This window comes from Cryptomeria japonica, chromosome 3 (assembly GCF_030272615.1).
Source record: "Cryptomeria japonica chromosome 3, Sugi_1.0, whole genome shotgun sequence".
Classification (NCBI taxonomy): Eukaryota; Viridiplantae; Streptophyta; class Pinopsida; order Cupressales; family Cupressaceae; genus Cryptomeria; species Cryptomeria japonica.
Genome location: NC_081407.1, coordinates 123,329,817 through 123,351,663, shown reverse-complemented (window position 1 = coordinate 123,351,663; position 21,847 = coordinate 123,329,817). Strand labels below are relative to the sequence as shown.

The 21,847-nt window shown below is 35.5% G+C and overlaps 1 protein-coding gene across 3 annotated transcripts in view; it reads left to right on the top strand.

The window, feature by feature from the left end:
• The first annotated feature begins 373 nt into the window (after positions 1-373).
• The window catches only part of LOC131038725 (E3 ubiquitin-protein ligase KEG), a 118,567-nt gene continuing 97,093 nt past the window's right edge, over positions 374-21,847 (top strand). Inside the window, exons 1-3 of one of the 3 annotated variants that reach the window (XM_057971249.2) lie at positions 374-871; positions 1,212-1,562; positions 2,224-3,008. In XM_057971249.2, the coding sequence (XP_057827232.1) occupies positions 2,308-3,008 (701 nt within the window). In that variant the 5' untranslated portion in view covers positions 374-871; positions 1,212-1,562; positions 2,224-2,307. Of the gene's footprint in view, positions 1,563-2,223; positions 3,009-21,847 lie in introns of all 3 variants that reach the window. The other 2 variants (XM_057971250.2, XM_057971251.2) reach the window with 2 other exon arrangements.

Sequence of the window (21,847 nt, the reverse complement as noted above, 5' to 3'; positions counted from 1 at the left end):
AATATTAACCCTATTTAATAGAAAAACATGACCCCCATTAAAGAGGCCGCAAGATTTGAACGAGCAGGTGCTCATATTGAAGGCCTACCATCAGTTAAATTTTTAGGACACGCGAGAGATTATCATTGTAATAATTCTCCTTTATTTCGTTTATGTATGAAGAGGGTAAAAAAGAGAAAACCACCTCTCTTTCCCTGATTGGCATCGGATGCCCGACGACCTACACGTGGCGTTTCGGCCTACAACAAAACGGGCACCGCCAGGGAAGGCCTAGCACTGCTGGTCCCACCGCTACAATCTGATTGACGTGGCAATGGGAAGTGGGAGTGCTCATCCTACACGCGTGGAGTGGACACTGAAATAACTCTAACCGCACGTGCGAGATGAAAGGCTCCAGAAATAATTTACCATGAATGAAATACAAACTAGGAAGAAGAACAATAATTTCACGCAGGTTTTTTATTTTTTGTGGTACGACGAGGGTTTGAGGACTCCGATCTAGTTGCAGATTAAGCAGCAGTGGTCTGTTTGTGCATATGTTTAGTCTCTGTGCGAGGGTACCTTTTTTGCTTGATGATTTCGAGCCCACGACATTGAGAAGCCGTGGAGAATCCTGTGCAAACCAAGTCTTTGGGGTTTTATGCGCCATTGTCTGAAGGGGCGTCAGCTTTTCTGCATCTTTGGCCCTGCGGGCGTGCTTTTCGAGGCCATTTACGTATCTGATCTAGATATTAGGGATATTAGGGTTTCAGCTACATGAGCGTGTCTGCAAGTGGCAGGATTAGGAGGAGGCGCCATGACGCGGATCTGGAATGATCGTGATCCATGTTCGAATCCCAACACTGCTGCTGAAACCCCAGGAATAGTAGCAGTAAGTAGTTACGACTAAAGTCATTGCTGCTTTGCTTTCAGTTTATGCCTAATTGAAACACGGGGGTACAATTAGGGCCAATTTGAGACACGCAGAAGACCTTCCGTCATTGTTGCTTTGCTTTCAGCTAACTTCTGGCTAAATATTGTGGGGGGCAATTGGGATTAACAGAGGAGGGGTTTGTCATTGTTGCGTTGCTTTTTCTTTCAGCTAACGTCAGAGGCAATTGGGGCTAACGTAAGGGAAGAAGTTCTTTGTTTTTGCTTTAAATATTGGGGAAGATAAGGACGCTTGAGGCTAACTTCAGGGATTAAGGTCTTCATTGTTGCCTTGCTTTCAGGTACCGTCTGAATATATATTGAGGATAAATAGATGCAGTTGAGACCAATTTGTCGTAACAGGAGTCTATCATTGCGGCTTTGTTTTCAGATAGCATGTGATTAATAATGTATTAAGGGTAAATAGGAGCAATTGGAAGTTAAGCTGCCGTAGAAGAAGAAGTGATGTGTTTTCAGCTAGCCTATGATTAAATTTTGGGGTGAGTAGGGGCAACTGAGATTAATTGGGATACACAGAAGAATTTAGGTCATTGCTACGTTGCGTACAGCTATTGCCTGAAAAATATTAGTGATGAATGTGGGCAATTGGGGCTAATTTGCAGTAAAATGGTGGCGGTTGGAACTAATCTGAGGTATACAGCAAATCTTTCTCATTCCTGCTTTGCTTTCGGATAATTTACTGTTTTAATATTGGGATAAGTAGGAGCCGCTGGGGACAAAGTACCACCCAACATCATTGCGGCTTTACTTTCTGCTGATTGTGATTAATATTAGCTGCAAAAGAAATTCCTCATTTCCATTTGCTCTTGCTAAGGTCTAATTGAGTATTGCAGTAAATGGAGGCAATCAAAGGCCAATTTGAGAGACTGTGATGAAGATTTAAAGCACACATTAACTAAAAAAGTAGAGTAAAATGGAGAAAATAGGAACAACTAGGGCTATAATACTGGCAATGTTGCTGCTGCTGTTGTGCGTTGTTTTCCACACAAGTCTGAATAAATTTGGGTTAAATAAGCGTTATCAGCGCTTAAGTACCGCATGACATCATTTGCTTATTTGCTTTTCTGCTTATGTCTAATTCAATCATGTAATAGGGACATTTGTGGATAGTTTGATATGCGTAGAAGTACCAAGGCAAAAATATTTAATTAATATTGAGTTAGATTGGGGTCATTGGGGCTAATTTGAGATACTCAGAAGTTCTGAGTATTTGTTTTGCTTTAATTAAATAAAGTCAATTTTCGCTAATTTGAAATTCTCAGAGGAATATCTGAAGATGTTCTTTCGTTTCAGGTATCACTTAATTAAACATTGAAATTGAGGAAAATAAAGGCAACAGGGGCTAATTTGAGATACTTCTGTGAAGAAGTTGTGAAGATGAAGCCCCCATCGTGTTCTGTCTGTCAGATGACCTACAATGAGGAAGACAGGGTTCCAATGATGCTCCAGTGCGGGCATAGTTTCTGCAAGGAATGCCTATCACACATGTTCTCTGTGAGCATAGACAACACACTTCCATGCCCTAGATGCAGGCAACTGTCAAAGGTAGGCAACAGCGTCGAAGGTCTGCGCAAAAATTTTGCAATGATTTCATTACTTCACCATGCTAATGAAAATTGCACGCCAGAAGATGAATCAGATGAAGATGATGAGCTTAATACAGAGTGCGCATCCAACTGCAACAATTTGAGTAATAATGGGTTGGGATGGCCTTCAACCTGTGGTAATGGTATGGTGATGGATGTGGGTTCACACTCAATGCGACTGATTCGACAATTAGGAAAGGGCCCTCGACCCGGGCAGGATTCTTGGTCCGTGCTCATGACTGGGCCCAGTGGATGTCGTCACAAGGTAGCAGTGAAGAGGATTAAGGTTTCAGAGGGGATGGATTTGGTTTGGGTTCAGAGCAGGCTCGAGAACTTGCGCAGGGCATCCATGTGGTGTCAGAATGTCTGCACCTTCTATGGGGCATGTGAAAAAGAAGGCAAGCTCTGTATGGTCATGGACAAGTACATGAGCTCAGTACAAGCAGAGATGCAACAAAATGAGGGGCGCCTTACATTGGAGCAGATCTTGAGGTATATATTATGTCCTCTATTACCCGTCTTTAGCTGCTAATCAAAGTACTAGCTTTGTCAGTTTGTATTGCTTTCTACCGAGTTAATTACTTGACAATGATTATAAAGAATACTTTTGAAGCTCCTATATTCGTCTAAGGTATTGTGGATTTACATTGAACGATTCCCACTTGCTCAACAAAATGGGCACAAGGTTCTGGCCTTCTTTGACTACTACTCACTGTTTGGTGATCCAATTTAAATTATTTTGTATTGAGCATAATTTTGAAGCTCAAATAATCTCAAATATGATGTCTATGATTTCCAACAAGATGGCAATCAAGTGTAGGCCTTTACTTTGTATGTTCCTTAGTTCTGGGTGATCGGATGCACTAGTTTAATGAATTCATATTGACTTATATTCAGCTCTTATAATCTGCAGTAATGTTTCTCTAGCAAGACAAGCATGGAGTGCAGGCTTCTACTTATTACTATCTTTACTGTTCAATGACCAATAGCAGCAGTGTAATGAATATATAGTGTTTTGTACTGAGAGAATTATCCTTCTGTTGCTATTTATTTTTATTTTTGAAGACATTATATTTCTAATGGTGGACATTGTCTCCAACAAAAAGGGCAGGAAGTGCAGTCTTTTTACTTCTCCCTTTCACCTCTCTAGTAAATTAGATTAGGAATATGTTATGTACTCCCCTGAAGATACACAATATTTTCGAAACTGGATAGATAGTTTTCTTCAATTTGTGTTTGTCTGAAGATTTACTATAATTTCTCTGGATGTGCAACTGCAGACTACTCTATTTTGTCAATTTTGATAAATAGTAATACATATACATGCAACACTTAAGAAATTTAAATAATTTGTTTCAAAGGCTTTGTTTTCCTCTAAAATTCATGTTTTAGTTCGTTCTCTCAATAGTTAAGACTTGGCAAGAGAACGTGGCCAAATCTCAGTAAAAAAGTTCACTGCTTCAAATGAGACCTATGACCTACACATGTCAGCTTTTATTCTTTGCTTTTTAGATGACCGAGTCTCTTCATTATAACTTGGAGAGACTCACCTGAACTCTGTCTTGAAGACTCCATGTATTTGAGCTTGTTTTGGGTCATTAACATTAAAACTCTGTATCTTTATGACTGTTTCAAATAGTCCCACAACTATGGGTAACCCAAGCAAGCCAATGTCAAATAATCCAAGGTTCTTACAATGTATACTTAATGAAAAGAGAGCACCACTACTTTATAAAAAATTACATCCAGCTACAGCAAAATCCTGTACTGTAGATTTAACTCTTTTGTGGTTTAATTTTTGCAGTATTAAACATGGGTTTGTACATGGGATTCAAATCATTTTCATATTATGGGTTTTAAGGTGAATGGGTGCAGGAAAATATACATTCAGAATAATAGTTTGTCTAGAAAACAAATACACCAAAAACGTTGCTCTCTCTGCAGCAGGTTTAAAGAAGTATTTGGGAATTTGGTATATGTGCGTGTGTGTGTATTACAAGCAAAATATATTCACAAACCCTATGAAATGTAATGATCGAACATTATACATATATGATATGTTAATATGTAATGTTATGTGTCAGCCCAAGATAAATTTAATAATTAAATGTAATGAAAGAATGGCTTTTAATTTGACTGTATGTATGAATAAACACATCCCCATTAACATCATTTCCATATACTAGTGCCTGTGACACTCTTATCTTATCAGAAGAGAGGTTTAAACCTGCCTATCAATAAGGTTGCCATTATAAAAATAAAAGATGTATGCACAAAGGATCCAATGGATAAAAGAGTAAATACAACATCTAAATAGATCAACAATCTTGTTTTCATAGTTATGGAATATTAATGTATAATCAATTGCCTTTAGAGCTACTCAGCATGTCTTTTGCTTTTATTGAAGCAGAGCCAAGATTTGGTCCTACTAACATTTACACCTTTGTGAAACAAAAGTTGAAAAATATAACATTTGGTTGGAGAACTACTACAACGTGCTGGTCATTTTAGTTGGAAACCAATATGAATCTTTGATAATCAAAATTTAATTTCATGCTTTATAAAAGTTTCTGGAAACATGCTTCATAAATGCTTGTAATTGAGAAATTGTTGGATAATTTACATGGCAAAAGATATTTTAGAAAACAAAACATATGATCAGGGTTTATAACATAGGACTTAAGCTGGAGAAGTCCATAAATTTGCCTTTTAAATAATGAGACTTAGAAATTTTCAATCATGAAGTCTCTGTTTACATCTTGAAACCCTACTTAAGCTGAAGAAGTCCATAGATTTCTTCGTAAATTATTCCATTCTTTGTTGGTAATTTATTTGGAGTTGAAGGAAGAGTATTTATGTAGAATATGTTGGTCATTTCTGTAGTATAATGACCAACAAATGCAGTCATTTTTTCTTGTAGGAAAACTCAAGTGCAGTTTTGCATAGAAGGAAATCAGATACCATTAATATGTCAGCCTCTAACGAGATTCACTCCAGTAAATATTTGTGAAATCAGTTTTTATCTTTTTTGCTTGCTCTAGGCCTTATCTAGTCAGCACACCCTTATTGCTCTGCCCACCTCCTTGTATATCTATTTAGTCAGTGTCAATGAAGGGTGTAAACATAACAGTTCTGGTGGTATATTTCACTGTTTCTTGGTAGTTTGGTTATATTTGTTTGTTTTTGCTGCGTATTGGGAGTGTGTTATATCAGTTGGTATCAGAGCCTAAGTTCAGGTTTGCATTCAGCAGCTTGATGGATGCACCCTCCTTTAAATTTGCTTTTTGATGCCATCAACCTGTACTTCACTTGCACACTCTTTCCGGATGAAAAATCCTGTGTTTTTTTTCTTTTTTTTTTTACAATGGTTCCTGTTTTTCTCACATAGTCCCTTTGTCTTTTGTCAAACTTTTGTCTGCCCGACGTATAAACTCAAATGAATTAGAGCATCCAATGTTTTTGTTTGAAATTTGCAGATATCTGGTTTGAGTTTGGAAATTTGCACCATTATCCCCAATCCTTCCTTTTACGTTCTTTGTCTACATGACATACACAGTCAGCCCTGCTGCTTCGAAATGAATTGTCTGAGGCTAATTTTACAGGTGTTGTTCATCTGCAGTGATCTGTTTCTTTTATGAGATTTATGAGATCTATAGCAGGGTATTTGAATTTCAAATCTACCAATTTTAAGCCTTAAATTTTCTGCATGGGGAGTTAGTTTTTGCACTTTTTTTCTTCTGATTTTTCTCTGTTTGTATTTTCCCTGCTTTTTTGGGCTAGGAGCTTCCTCTTTTGTTGTTCGGGGGGTCAATTTTTAAAATTTCGGAGGCTCTGTGCTGTTTGTCTTTTTATTGATGGAGAGCAGCCTTAGGCTCTCTGCTGTTTGTCTTTTCATTGTTATTTCTAGAATATTACAACATTTTTTTAGTCCCAAGAGTACCTTCAGGTTTGACTCTTGACCTGGTCCAACTTCCTACATGAGAGCTACATAACCAGCAATAGCAACAAAATAAATTTCAGCCTCTACTTATGGAGCAAATAGTAAGCGTATTGCAACAACCAAGAATTAATAAAACAATGACACAACCATGCAACATCCCTACAAAACATACTTTTCAAACAATGCAACTTGAGTGAAGTCAATTTGATAATTTTAAGGCATATATATCCATCTTACAACATAACCCTCATCTACACTACAAAGGATGCTGTCATCACTTTCTATAGCTATAATTTTTATTGATGATTCTTTGCAATCATACTTAAAAAATCATAAAGCATCTTGCATTCTTAAGACACTTGTCCATGGTAAAAATATTATTTCGGAGACTACAACTCTTTTGCAGTCAGTTCCACTTGTGAGCAAGTCTATTGAGAACAACTTCATCTTGGGACTCTTATCATTACTTGTAGCATGAATGCACTCCGTGCATTGTCAAATTTTATTTTCTCTTGTTTTATTTTGGAAGCTATGAGGTGGTTCTGATTTCTGTAGAAATTAGGAATGGTTTCCTTCAAGCGGGCAACAAATAATCAGATTCACTGATGTAAAATATCATGCATTTAGTTTTTAGCTCTTGTTTTTTCAGCTTTTTGCCTGCATGTGCTCAATAGATGCTCTCAAACAGGGAGCAAATAACCAGAGTCATCAATGTAGATTATCGTGCAATTAATTATCAGCTCTTGGCTTTTTGGTTCTTTGCCTATACGAGCTCATTAGCAACGTCTCAAACGCTACGATGATGTGTTTAAGAAATCTGAGTTGTTGACACAAGGGGACCAATTGGTACAAGATTATGCAACTGAGTTCTATGGACTCTATGCATATCTCAAACTCTCGCACAGGAACTTGCACAAACTCCTCAAGTAGATAATGGTTTTATACTCTACATACAATCCGCTATGGCATTCCTATCATGCAAAATATTAGGGAGGCCTATAAGGTCTGTTGATTTGAAAAATAATTCAAAATCAAGCAAAAAGGTCCAACTTGCTCCATGGACCCCTTGCACAAGTACAATGCTCAATGCTTCTGGAATACTCAAGTAAACGATACAAAAGAATAACAATCTCACAATGGGCAACCTTAGCCCAAGCATTAGGCAGCTATGCAACAAGCTTTTGACAAAGGGAAGGGAAAGAAATTGTATAGTCATGATAAGGTGGATACCAATAATGACTGAAAATTCTATTGCAGAAGACATTTTGCTTGGACTTTTTGGCTTGCAGCTGAGTAAGAGAAGAACACATATCCAAATGATCTATCTTTGCTTGTTTATCAATGTCTAGCCAACATCTATTGATGTTGAAGAATGACAACCTCTCTTCAGCATTTTGTTGGGTAAAAGGACAATCATTCCTTGTCATAATTGACATTGGAAGGCTAAAGAATGTCTATGCACAAGACATTGCTCAATGTCTAGGCCTTATGAAAAAGCACACCTTTAGTCATGTTTGGATGGTTATAGTTGGGCTATAAGATTTCAAGGTAACTAGCTACTGCACATTCAAGAATGGTATCTCATCCATGTGGGATTCTCTCACTTGGCAATCTTCGTTTGTTTGTACAGGATGCTAATTGTAGAGCTAAGTCATAGTGTTAATCAATCAAGGTGAACAATCTTACTTAACGTTTAATGCTCCTTTTAATTATTGTTTGGTATTTTCTTCTTTTTTTGAAACAAGAAACAAACAGAAACAGCAAACTGAAAATTGAGAATAATGATACTTGATCAAACCCTCAAACACTTCATAAGCCAAATCTGAACCAAATTTTGACAAGTATAGTTGCTGGTATAAACCCTAGTTGACTTCAAATACTTAGATCTGATTGAAATACAAACTTGGAAACCCGTAAAGCCCGATTTATTAATTTGCAAATGTTTCAAGGCTGGAAAGATATCTGAAAATGGCATTTAACTCACAAGGACCTCCTTGAAGTGGGACGGTTGGCTGATCCACCTATTATGATGATTTTGCAGAACTGTACAAATTGGTATAGCAGCTATATGGATACCGCAGCTATCGCAAAGGTAAATAAAAAATATTTTTAACTTCTTCCAATGCTGGTGCCCACCTTAAAATGTGCATATTGCCCTTTTCCTTTATGGTACAGCCCTCCAATTAATTGCTACAGATCTGTATGGTGCCCTGGTACAGCCAATATGACTGGTATGACCAGTAATAAATGCTATATGGCTGGTCCAATGACTGTTAACAGGTAAAAAATAATAAATTTATTATCTTCTCCTGCTGGTGCTGGCTGGAAACTCCCAAATATTGATATTTGCTGATTTATGGACCCCAAAATGGAAGTAGATATGATATGGTTAGAATGAAGGGTCTTCTCTATGGCTGGTGGACCTTTAATTTGCATTCAAAATAGGGTGATCAGTGGAAAAAATGATAGATACTTCTGAAAATCCACAAGTCTCCAATAATTATTTGCTTGCAAATCTAATACACAAAATCCTAAAAATTTCACACAAATGGCTGGATGAGTTCAACATACAAACCCTATTTAGAATTTGCCAATGTCAAAGCATGAGGGTTTTTGGCCTCACCTCGGGAAATAGGAGCCAAGAGGGTTTTCATTCATCTGGATCATAGAGAAAACAGCCAAGCGTTTTCGTCCTTGATGCCAAACTCGAAACAAAGCTCACAATGAAAAATGCCAAATGAAATCTTCCTCTCTTGTGAGGCTAGGCACCCTCTATTTATTCTTTTCCAAGTTGGGCCCTTGATTAAATTTCCCTCCAATTAGTATTTAAAAGTACTTTATTATTATTATTATTATTTTTATTACATAAAAATACTTTTTATTTTATTTTTGGTTTTTAAAAAACACTTTTTATGTGAGTGTGTTTAAGAACACTTTCAAATTTTAATAATATCATTTAAGTTGCTCCCTAAAATTGAAAATTGTTGGGCCCAACTGAAAATGTATTATTTATTATTTTAATCTGAAAAAGAGGGTGTGACATCACATTTCAAAGTAATATCTCATTTGTATTTGGAAAGCAATGCAGAAAGCTCGTCTCTCATGCATAAAAAAATTGTACTAGATATGGGCCCCTCACAATTGTTTCATAACATTGTGAAGAAGCAGACACATGTCAATCAATTGAGTTGGCAGGTTAGCAACAACCAATTGGTGTTTTATTCACTTAGAAAGTTAGAATGGATATACCATTAGAAACATTTGACGATGCCAGGCAAAGGTACTCTTACTCTGTCCATGAGGAGGAGCTACACACATTGTGTAAGCCACAAAGCAATGTCAGTGATATGAGATATCTCTTAAGTAAGGAGTCTGCCATTCACTTTGATCACAAACCTCTTCAGTCTCTTTGTACACCAAATAATCTAGAGAATGTAAAGTACATGAAGTGGATGATGAACCTGCACTGACTTGATTTAGTGATTGAGCACAAGAATGAGAAAGACAACAAATCATCTCACTTCCTGAGCCAACCTCTAGTCACCTCGTTGCTTACATTGCTTGATGCTGGAGGAAACAATGTTGTGAATTGGGTTTTCTGGGATTTTGTAATCCAGAGTTCATACATAGCTACGCCATCCATTTGCAAGGAGAATAGGTAGATAACTGCTATCACAAAGACAAGCTGTTTTACAAGCTTAGCCCTGAATGTACACTTTGTGAGAAGCCCATCTGGGAGGCACCTTATTATAAATCAGCTGGTCATTTTTGAATCACCAAAACTTTCGCAGCTCTTCAGCAACACTTCTATTGGCCTCACATGCCTAAAAACTTATACTCTCATTAAGTCTTATGTTACTTGCAGCAAAGAAAACCCAGCAAATTGAAAATTGAGGGTGTTCACACCTCTTCCGGTCTTGTCTAGAGCACAGGATTCAATTGGCATGTATTTCTTTATCTGGGTTGTTGATGATCACTATCAATGCTGCTCCATGTTGACAATCATAGTTTCTTTCAAACTTGAGAGAATCAAAAGTCTTCTTCCATCATATTTAGATAAACTTCCTCTTTTCATTGTATTTGACCAAGTACCCAACTTTGTTAGTCACTTGTAGCAAGGCTTGTGGGAATGCCAGACACAGCTATGTATATGTTGGGAAATTAAATGTTAGTGTTTGCATTGGTTAGAGAATTAATGTTTGCTAAAATAAAAGTGAGTTGTTATCACAACTCACGTAATTATTATGGGTATTACATTTGTTATAATTTGGTTGAGTTGTTAAAACTTAAAACAACTCATCTATTTTAAGGGAGTTGTTATAGGTGTTATGAATAGGGTAGCATGTGATCCCAATCTGCTGGTTCTTTGTGTGAAGCTGCCACACATTGAAACATTTTGTGCATTGGTATACATTTATTGCTATTTTTTTGGAGATCAGCAGATATTGTTGGTGTTTTATTTGTCATTGATAGTATTCAATGTGAAGTGGCGCGTCAGGTTTGGAGTTGCGCATGCAGGTTCTCTGAATAGATCACAGACGATATATGTTACAGATCGACTTTTGTATATCCTCCCATTGTGAGTAGTTTTGTTTTGTTGTGGATCGATAATTGAGTTTGCTCAATCCATTTATCAGGAGGTTCAATTTGCTTGATTGTTTTTCCATTTATCAGGAGTTTCAATTTACTTGATTGTTTTTCTTCAGATCCGCATATTATGGTATTTCAAATCTTTGTTTGAAGGGTCTGCTTATTGCTTCATTTCTGCCCCCATTATTGATGACTGGTGAGGCCGTGTCATATTACATCAACCAATTGTTATCATTGATGTCGTGATTGTTGGTTGAGTTCCTTGCTAAGCTGCAGTAGGTAGATCTTTTTTTTTAGTTGTGTAAGATACCAGAGGTACCACCCTTGGCCTATGGTTGTCTGATCAATGTGGTTTTGTTGCAGCTCCAACGATTTGGAGAAGTATTGGTCGGAATCTTCATTTTGTAGCTTAGTCTCTCAGCAGCCGTGCATATCATTGGTTGACTCGAGGCTTGAGAACAACTTTGATCAGAGTGTAATATTCACGATGATCGAGGTAGCAATGACATGTGTACGTCACTCAGCTCAAAGAAGAACACAAATGGGATAGGTGGCGAGAGCATTGGAGAGTGATGTTGTCATGGCAGATCTGAATAATGAAGTGAAACCTGGTCAGAGTACCATGTATAATTCTGCATAGTATTCTGCAGACATCAACGATTTCAAAGGATGACATTTGGCAGCCAGGACGTTGGAAGTGATTTTGATTTATTTATTTTAAATTTTTAAGAGATATTTTGTGTCCAAATCATGTTATGTCATTTTAGAACAGGGTCAAGAGTTGTTAATTATTATGTCATCAAAATTCAAAAGTATTTTTGGAGTGCATGATCGGTGGTAGTTGATAGCCCATGTAAAAAGTTCACATCATGGGGGTATATTATTTCCTCATAACCTAAGTCACCAAGTTCGGCCGAATTTCAACCTTGAAGTTCGAAATTCGTCGAACTTCAAACAGTTTATAAAATTCGTCAAAAATTCGATCAAATTCGTACCAAAAATTAGGGATGACGTAATTTCCGGAAAAAAAAATTTCCTTGCGTTTTTTAGGGTTTCATCGAGTTTTTTTAATAAATACGGGCCATGGCGGAAAACATAGTAAAGTTTAGGTCGCGGACGCATCAGTTCCAACTTTTAGTCGACGGACCTTCGACCGCCGTTGCAGACTTGGACGAACCTTCAACCGCCGTTGCAGAAGCTCCGGAACATTCCGTCGAAGCTCGAATTGTTGCCTCTGCCTCTGTCATCAGTCCGTCCTCCCGATTATGTGTATTTTTTTAAAAAAAATTTTAGGTTTCAATGTTTCATATTACATAATATATTATTATACAATATAATATTATAAAATACACATAATACACAATGTTTATTTATAATTTTTATAATGTTTATTTATAATGTTTAAAATACACATAATACACAATATAATATTATAAAATACACATAATACACAATGTTTATTTATAATTTTTATAATGTTTATAATGTTTAAAATACACATAATACACAATAGGTTTCTCGTGTATTTATAATGTTTATTTTTTATTTTTTTATTTTATACACATAATATAAAATAGTGTTAAACTATTTAGGCAAATTTATAGATATAATACATATATTTATTAAAAAAATTAAAAAATTACATATGGCGAATTTAATTCGAATTTTATACATTTCGAATTTTTTACTCATCGAACTTCATTCGAATTTCAAAGCTGTCGAACTTCGAATTCGAATTCGAACCTGGTGACTTAGCTCATAACTGAAGAAATAAGCCTCAAAATTCAAATCTGCTAAGTAAGTAGTCACACCAATCGGAGGTAGGAGGCAATCTGAGGTTGGAGGTTAATCAGCAACCTCTCGTCAGTGACCAATGACGGGGCAGTGCATCAGGCATGGTGACATTTTTTCAGTTGTGTATTTGCTTCTAGTTGCAAATGGTGTGATGTGTGGTTCAGATTTTTGGTTTTCTTCTTTATGTAGTGTGTTGGATGCTGGAAGGGCAATTGTATAGGAAAGCAGCTAACGTCCATGATCCATTGACCTCGAATATCCTCTGGCTGCCATACTTCGTCAGAAGATGATTGACTAGTGAATGCGTTCACTGGCAATTATGATCGTGTGCAGCAAGATCCAGACATTGGTATGCAGTTTTATGTGATTTGTTTTCTTTTCAGTGCTCCTGTGTGGTGCGAATAAGTGGAAATTTCACATTGTGGGGGGGGGGGGACATAACATCAATGTTCCATTTCCATTTCGAGTTAAATCGGCTAAAGTCAAGGGCAACTTCTAGTGGCAGTGGCAGTGGCAATTTCCTATGCTGTTCGAGATTAGGTGGCAGCGGTTGACAACAGTGACTGCAATTGAGAACAACATTTGGTTCTCATAGATGTAATGTGAAATTGTTCCATGTTTTGTTTTGTGTGAGTTGCATTTCCTATATTTTCCCCTGATGTTGCATAAATATAAGCACCAGTGTAAGTCAGTTCATGGATCTTGAAAGGGTTTGTGCGAGGATCCATAAAACCACATGAGGTGGATAGATGGTGGAGGTTTCTGTTCACATCAAGGTTTGCGGTAAGCCTATTTAAAACCATGGGAGGAGAGAGCCTTTCTTTGGATCAAGGTCATGAGATAGTTGGACACGCCACAAGGGTGTGCATATTGTAGATGTAGGATGTGAGTTCTTACCATGTTCACACTAAGGGGGCGAATGTTGGGAAATTAAATGTTAGTGTTCGCAATGGTTAGAGAACACGTAATTGGACATGCCACAAGGGTGTGCATATTGTAGATGTAGGGTGTGAGTTCTTACCATGTTCACGCTAAGGGGGTGAATGTTGGGAAATTAAATGTTAGTGTTCGCATTGGTTAGAGAACATGTACTTATTATGGGTATTGCATTTGTTATAATTTGGTTATGAGTTGTTTAAACAACTCATCTATGTAAAAAGGGAGTTGTTATAGGAGGTATAACAACTCACCTGTAATATAGGATATGAAGAATCATATAAATATGTAATGAGAATGTGTGCAACAGAGAAAAACAATATTATTTTGTGTAAAGAATTTTCATTGTTTGGTTTCTATGATTCCCCATTTTTCTGATAATATATACTATCTTCAAACTAGTGAACAAATTAATGTGGTCAAGTGCACACTTGTCTAATTGATGTGAATATATACCATTGCTCATCTTTGCACTTGGTAATTGGGATGATAACATACATTCAACATGTCTACAAGGAGGCCAATTATAGTTTTAAAGGGCATGAAACAGTCTAGAGATGTTATAAGTTTCAACTTGCAGCACCTATTCGACATTGCTTTTGGCTGCCTAATTGTTCTATAAATAACTGCAAAGGCCAAGGAATTGGACTAAGCGGACAAATTCCTCCAACACATGTAACAAGTGAAACATTAGCTTCAACAGATTGACTTGCCAATGATAGTAGACAAGGAATTTTGTGACAAATAATGAGCTTTATTTTACTGCGTTCATCTTGTTCATGACAAATAGAAGAGACTTATTTTAATTTCCATTGTTGCTGTTAATGTATAATGGTGTTTCCACATTTTGTTTGTTCATATTCATTGCATATTCAACATAATTCACATTTTAATTGAGTAGATTCCTCTCTTAGTTTTTGGATTGTCATTTGTGCAACTTTTGGCTCAGCACAGAACAAGGGTAATTAAACTACACTTCTAAAACTAAAAGAGGCTATTCTATGCTTGTAATCATATTTTGAGCCTTCTGAAATTGCAATATTCTTTTATTTGACAACATGATAGTTCAAGTGTAGGCATGTGAGTGAGTAATTGCTATGCAAATTGATCATCTTGTTATATTTGAGCTTCAAATGCTACTCATATAGAAAACATGTGATGAGAACATGCTCGCAATCATGTGCACCATTGTAATTGCTACATTATTTTGCTATCAGGTATTGTTTTATAAAAAATGGAACTTACAACCACAACAATTGATATCCATTGAACAATATGAGTTAATGAAAATTTAAGCGTTCCATTTAAATTGCCCACACAGAAAAAAGGTGAAGAAAATATTACATTGGTGTGCTTTCATGAAGAGTTTAGGAACGGATGCAATTTTCCATACTGAGACTTGCACCAAATGAGGTAAATGTTTGTTAGGATAAATAAAATACATAAAAACAAAAACTAATTAAAGGTATCAAGAATAGCTCTCAAGATTACATCTTGCATGGATATGTTTTTGTCTCGTATAAAGGAAGAATAAATTTGCCATTGCTATTACATTATTCTTTTAAGAAGAAAATTCTATTAAAACTACCACTGGGCTTATATAAAACTGCACAATCAATAAGTAGAAACTGTTAGCATATGTCAAATAGATTTGATTGAAAACTGAACTGGTCATTGACAAAAAATTTTGCCTAGAAAATTAGGGTTCAGAATTACTCACATGAAATTTTCAAAATTTTTACGTTCTCCTGGCATTAGTATCAAGTCTCACTGGTAACACTTTTATATAGCTAATAGGAGTGTTTTTTAACCATTTTTGTGATTATACTTGGCTAGAGGATTACCATTATCCTTTGCCATTGTAATTGAGTTTTTTCATTACGTATTTTTCTTATTTTTTATGGTTGCATTTCAATTTTCTCAACTTCATTAAATATTTACCTTAAACACTGTTACATTATATTGTTCCTTCTCCAGCCTGACTGCATCTTCACATTCCTTAATGCCACTTAAACATGTATCGACTTGTGTACAAGAGAAATATCAAACAAAGGGTTAACAAACTAAATGTTAAAATGTGGGAATTTGAGGTACATGATAAAATTAGGAGGAATAATCTGTTGTGCACAATCATGGTCACTGTACTTCCACGCCTCTACATCATTTAAATTGGGGGTATTGTTGAAAGAAATTGTATTTCAAGTTTGCAATAACATTGGATAACACCGCATTGAGAGAGCAAAAGCAAACAAAACATAGAAACACACTAGTGAATCTACTACTATATTCTTGATACAATCTTACATGGGCGGATACAGTAGAGTTTGAAGAGAGGGGCAGTGCTCATTTAATGGCACATCTAATTATCCCTAATTTCATCATTACTCCATTATTTTAGAATTGGACTCCTATTATAATTTGAGGCTCTTGTACATCAGTAACTTGAGCATACATTTGATACTCAACAATTGTGTGAATCTTGCGACTCCAAATATTTATATTCTGCCCCGTTAACTTCTACACCTCTGGTGGAAAGAACTATATTTTAGATCAAAGATAAAAAACTCTTAATTGGCAATAAATCTTTTGGCCCAAAATTTAAAAAAAATCGGGACTCGGAAAAAATCAGCAAATTTATTGAACATTTGAAAATATATAATTCTTAAAATATTCTAAAAAAAACACACAGACTGTGCAATATTTGTAGACTGTGTAATATAAATAGACTTATGCAATATTTATAATTTTATATTGCACTGTGTAATAATAGTATCTGTAATATTATGCATATGCCAAAAAAAAATTGTTATAATATTTTTAAAATAGACTGGAAAATATTACAGTTTATGATTTACAGGATTCCATACGTCCTAGAAAATTGTAGGGGGCCCACCCCCCCTACTATTTGGTTGTAAACTGTAAACCATAAACTGTATATTTTCCAGTCTATAAAAATTTGGCATATGCATAATGATACTGATAATATTACTATTATTACACAGTGCAATATAAATATTGTAGTCCATTATTACACTATTATTACTATTATTACACAATACAGTCTTCCAAAAAATACGAATAAAATGAGCCAAAAAAAACTTGGAACAAAATCTTGATTCTGAATGCTGTCGGCCGTCAGGGAAGCGGCAATCAAACCCAAACTGAAATCGCCAAATTCACGTGCATCAAATTTGCGACCTTTTTTTTAGTTTTTAACTTTTTGCTTTTTAGGGTCGCATTTGTGGCGACTTTTTTTTCATTGTTTTTTTTAAGATGCGATTTTTTACAGTTTAGTCGCGATTTTTTCACCGATTAAATCGGCTGGCCAAAAAACTCCTGAGAAATCACGATTTAGCCGATTTTCTGGCGATTTATTTCATCAGTGTTTTAGATATTTGCCATTACAAGGCAAAAACTAAATGTACAAATGTGGAAAAGTTCCAAAATCGTTAGAATATTATTCTTGAATATTTTTCATCTAATTTTCAGACTTGAAAAAGGATTTTGATTTTTCAGAGTCAGGCTTGAAGATATATTTTTCCAGACTATAAATGAAGATTAATTCGCATACATGTAATAAGCTAATCATAAATTTGATACACAATTCGATGCCTTACTCATTCACAGTTGCAAATACCCTTCATCAGATGCTTGGGGTCATGACCAGCTGAGGTGTGAGTTTCTGAACCACAGCGCTGTTTCTAGTGTTCCTTAAAAACTTCCACCTCTTCAAATGTGTTGTTGAGACAGTACAGCAAATGCATAAGATTCCTTGTTTGGGATAAATGCAAATCCCTTCTTTTCAGAGGTTTATTTTGATCCACACAGTGTTCTTGTATTTCTTTAATGGTTTCTGGTTTGGATTGCATCGCACATCCGCATTCATGTCTTCCTTTATTCAAACAGTCTAGTCTCAATCTTCTTCAACTACGTTTGATCAATGCTGTACCCTTCCTGGGCTTCCTCAACACCATCAACCTGCTTTGATACAAATTTTGGTAGGGCAAGTATTGACAATGAAGAAACGAGAGTGATTAAACATCAAGGCACTGCATGATGTGTGCTGGTCTGATGATGTATTCATTATATCAGTGGGAATTACATGACAGTTATAACTTAATGGTATAATCTTATGTTCTTATTTTTGTAGATAACATTAAGAATTAATTCATGATATATACAGAGTGTTTGTTATGAACTCAAAAATAATACCTCCATTTTTTGATTTCTACTGTCAAAGTATCATATAGGTATATATATGCTTTTTCCCCTTGAAGATTGGGCATGTCGTGTAAGCATTCTACCCTGATTGGACTTCTTCTAGAAGTCTTTTCTTGGGTTTACTTGTCCTCTTGTTCTGTAGATAAAGCCAATCTTGAAGCTGAAAGTACTGCACCATGCTCGACAAAGTCTTATAAGTGATAGCAATTTCATATGGTAACACCGTAAGTTATAATTTATTAATTTCTTTATTGATGATTTCTTTTATGATGGTGTTGCTATCTTTAGTGGTGTGCACCTTCTTGCTATTAAGATGTCTTTCATCCACGTGTGCAAATGTCCTCACAGGACACCTTGTTCGATTTTGCTTCAACATCCTATGAGAATATCTTGAGCTTGATAACCTTGGATGTCCCCACATGAATCCCTACAATCTTCCTTTTCAGTGGTGCTGATAAAGATACTCAACAATTGATGTGTCAGCGTTATTTCAAGGATACTAAATATTTAGGTGTTGAATCATCAACAAGTCACCTAGCTCTCTTTTTCTTTTGTTTTTCTCATCATTAATTCTTAATAATAAACCTAAGTTGCTGATTCGGATATGGGGGCGGGTACATGAATTTTTTTTCCTTGGGCTAAGTCACAAGGTTCGAATTCGAGTTTGAGTTCAGCAACAATAAAATTTGGATGGAGTTCATCAAGGGCAACAAATTCGAAAAAAAGCTCGGCAGTAAATTTGCCTTAAATAATTTAAAAAAAAATAAAATATAAGTAACATATCCAATTAAACTAATTTGATAATCTATTGGATATATTAAATAATGGACTTATGAAAATAATAGTTATTTCAATAATATAAATATCAATTTTTTAATAAAATTAAATATAAATAAAATAATACTTAAACAGTTTATTGACATCCAAGCAAATATTTGATTTAAAAATACATTTTTAATAGTTATTTTTAAATTGTTATAGAATTTAAAAAAAAACCCAAAGAATAAGCATTTTTAGATTTTCTTAGAATTTCAAAGTGAAAACAATTTTTTTTTTGAAAACCATGAAAATATGTTTGACCAAGGTCACGGCCTAACTAGACTCACGTCGGAATTGTTGGGCCACGTCACTGGTGTAAGTTTGGGCTGCGTTGCACAATTGCATCCTCTTTTTGGCTTGTGCATCATGTCCGTTGCCCTAGCCAAAATTTGCGCTTTCATTTGTAAGAAAACCCTAGAAAAAAGTGCCTACAAAAATAAATTTAAGAAAAAATCAATACATTTTTGGATTGCAAATTTGTTAGCGAATTTCAATGGATTTATTCTAAGCACGGAATATTCGACAGATTTCGAACTTTATGTTTAAAGTTCGCCTAACCCTGTGACTTAGTCCTTGGGTATGGGTACGGTAATATATATGTTCAAAATTATAAAATATAAGAATAGTGCTACTCATAAATCCATAATTGCCATTAAATAGAATATTCAAATATCTCATAATATCATATACATAATTTGAATTAATGAAGGAATATGTACTCCAATTCTGCTCAGCTGAAGAAGAACTTGAAACCTATTGAATTTGCATACAACATTTAGTATTTAATTTTATAATTCAAGAATCAAAGCTTAAAAGTTAAAACATAAATTATAAAATAAAATTGTTTAATATAATATATAGCATGATAGCATTGAATGAAAAATGAGAAAAATAAAAAACGAAAAGATACACACTTGGGAGAGAATTCTATTTGCAAGAGATTGCAAATGGAGAGCCTTAACCATGTAGATACCATCGCTCATCAACACTTACCCTATTTTTGTCACGAAGAGCAAAAACATCATGATTTGTTGAAGCTATGAATTGGCCAGACTTGCTCAAGGCATTACTTTGGATTTCTTCATCTATATATATCTTTCTAAATGCAGCCTTATAGCCAACAACAACTTTCCCATCTCTATATGGTGCCACCCTATATTTACTTTGGCGACAAAGCAAATACTAAGAGATGGTAGGGGGTGGTCATCTTGTTCCAATGGTCAGCAATAATTTTTTGCACAATTTTGAAAAATGTTTTTGTTGCGTCATGTTCCTTGGCCTCTATTATTGCTTTTATTTTCTCCACCACGGAGCCCATGCCATCATAAATTTCACCCAAACATGGGCGATTGGTATCAACATACCTAATTATGCTCATGATGGGCTCAGTGGAATTGAAAACATATTCTACATGAACCCACCACTCATCATCTAGGATCAATGTTTTGGGCTCTTTCTGTGCTTGATTGCTTCCATACACTCCACAAGCTATTGATGACCATAAAACTCAAGGCATATGAGATTAGTCACAAACATTTGAATCTTCTTGGCCTCCTTGTAGACTTGTTTGACCCATTCAATTTGTGTGCCAATCTTTTGCAATATTAAATTGAGTGAGCAGACTGCACATAATGTCTAAAAAAATGTACTATATGTAGCCTCCACTATAGATCCAACAGCCCTACAATTTTTAGCATTGTCTGTTATGACATGGGCAACATTTTCAGGTCCCACCATTTCAATGGATTCTGTGAGGATATTGGCAATGAAACTGCATCTTTCACTAGCCCCTCACAATCCACTGCCTTAAAAAACGTCATCCCTTTAGGGGACATTGCTGTAACATTGATCAATGGTCTATTTTTGCAATCTTTCGATTTGTTCAAAATGTTGGATACACCTATTTTGGGCCATGTATGCTTGATCATTCTCAATGATGTCTCTATGGAAGCTTTCTCTTTTGCCAATAAGGTGGTTCACACCTTTTCATACTTGGGACTAACATAATCAGGAGGTGTATTGCAAAGGGTATTCACCATATCTCACTAATAAGGTGATCTATCAATGTTGAAAGGAAGCGCGTTGCCATAAATGCAATGAGCAATGCTTTGATCCACAACCTCTTTGATTTCATGTTTTAAGGTCTTGTCCAATAGGCTTCTTTTTGTGAAACCAAAACATTCTCTTCCCTGATCTATTACTTCTTATGTTGACATTCTCTTGTTCTTTAATAATATAAGCCAATATTAGATCCTTTTGGTAACCCTTTTTTATTTGGCCCCAAACAAGTTTTTATTCCTTGTAAAGGGATGGCGCATCAGTGAGCTTTCACTCGAAAATATTAGCTCATATACTCTTTTTAACAATGGTTACATTGCCAAAGAGAACTTTCTCCACTAGGAATTTGTTGAATCATTTTTGTATGTTGTGAAAGAGGCTATGCTGCATTAAATTTAAAAAAACTCTTCACTTTGGGCAACCAAAGTAGAATTTCCAGCCATTTTGTATTAACCTAAAGTGAAAAACATTACAAATTAACAACACTACAATTGAATTTTTTTTTGATATTACAACCCCTTATTATGCATAAAAAGTTCAAAAAAAATTAAAAACTTATTTATTTTTTCTTTAAAAAAAAATAGAGAAATCTTGAAAAAATTATTCAAAAGTTGAAAACAATGAAAGATTTACTCACCTTTGATGGCTAAATCCACCTTTGATGGCTAAATCTTCCTTGTTTAATGATTCCTAAGCGTTTGGTGTGTGTTTTACTCCTCTGTAGCCTTTACCTTTGAAAAAAAATGAAGCGACTTTTAGAACCAAACAATGGTAGCTTGGAGGAGAAAAAGGGTTTTCTTGATGCTTTAGGTTTGTGAAACGACTTCCAAACACCAAGTAGAGAATGGGTAACTCAACTTTTGTGGGCATGTAGCAATTGGCCTCCTTGGTCATGGGTATGCTTGGGTTCAGCTGAGTATGCCCCAGGTTTGCCTAGGATATTGCCAACTAGCGAGGTGAAAGTTAAAGTGAG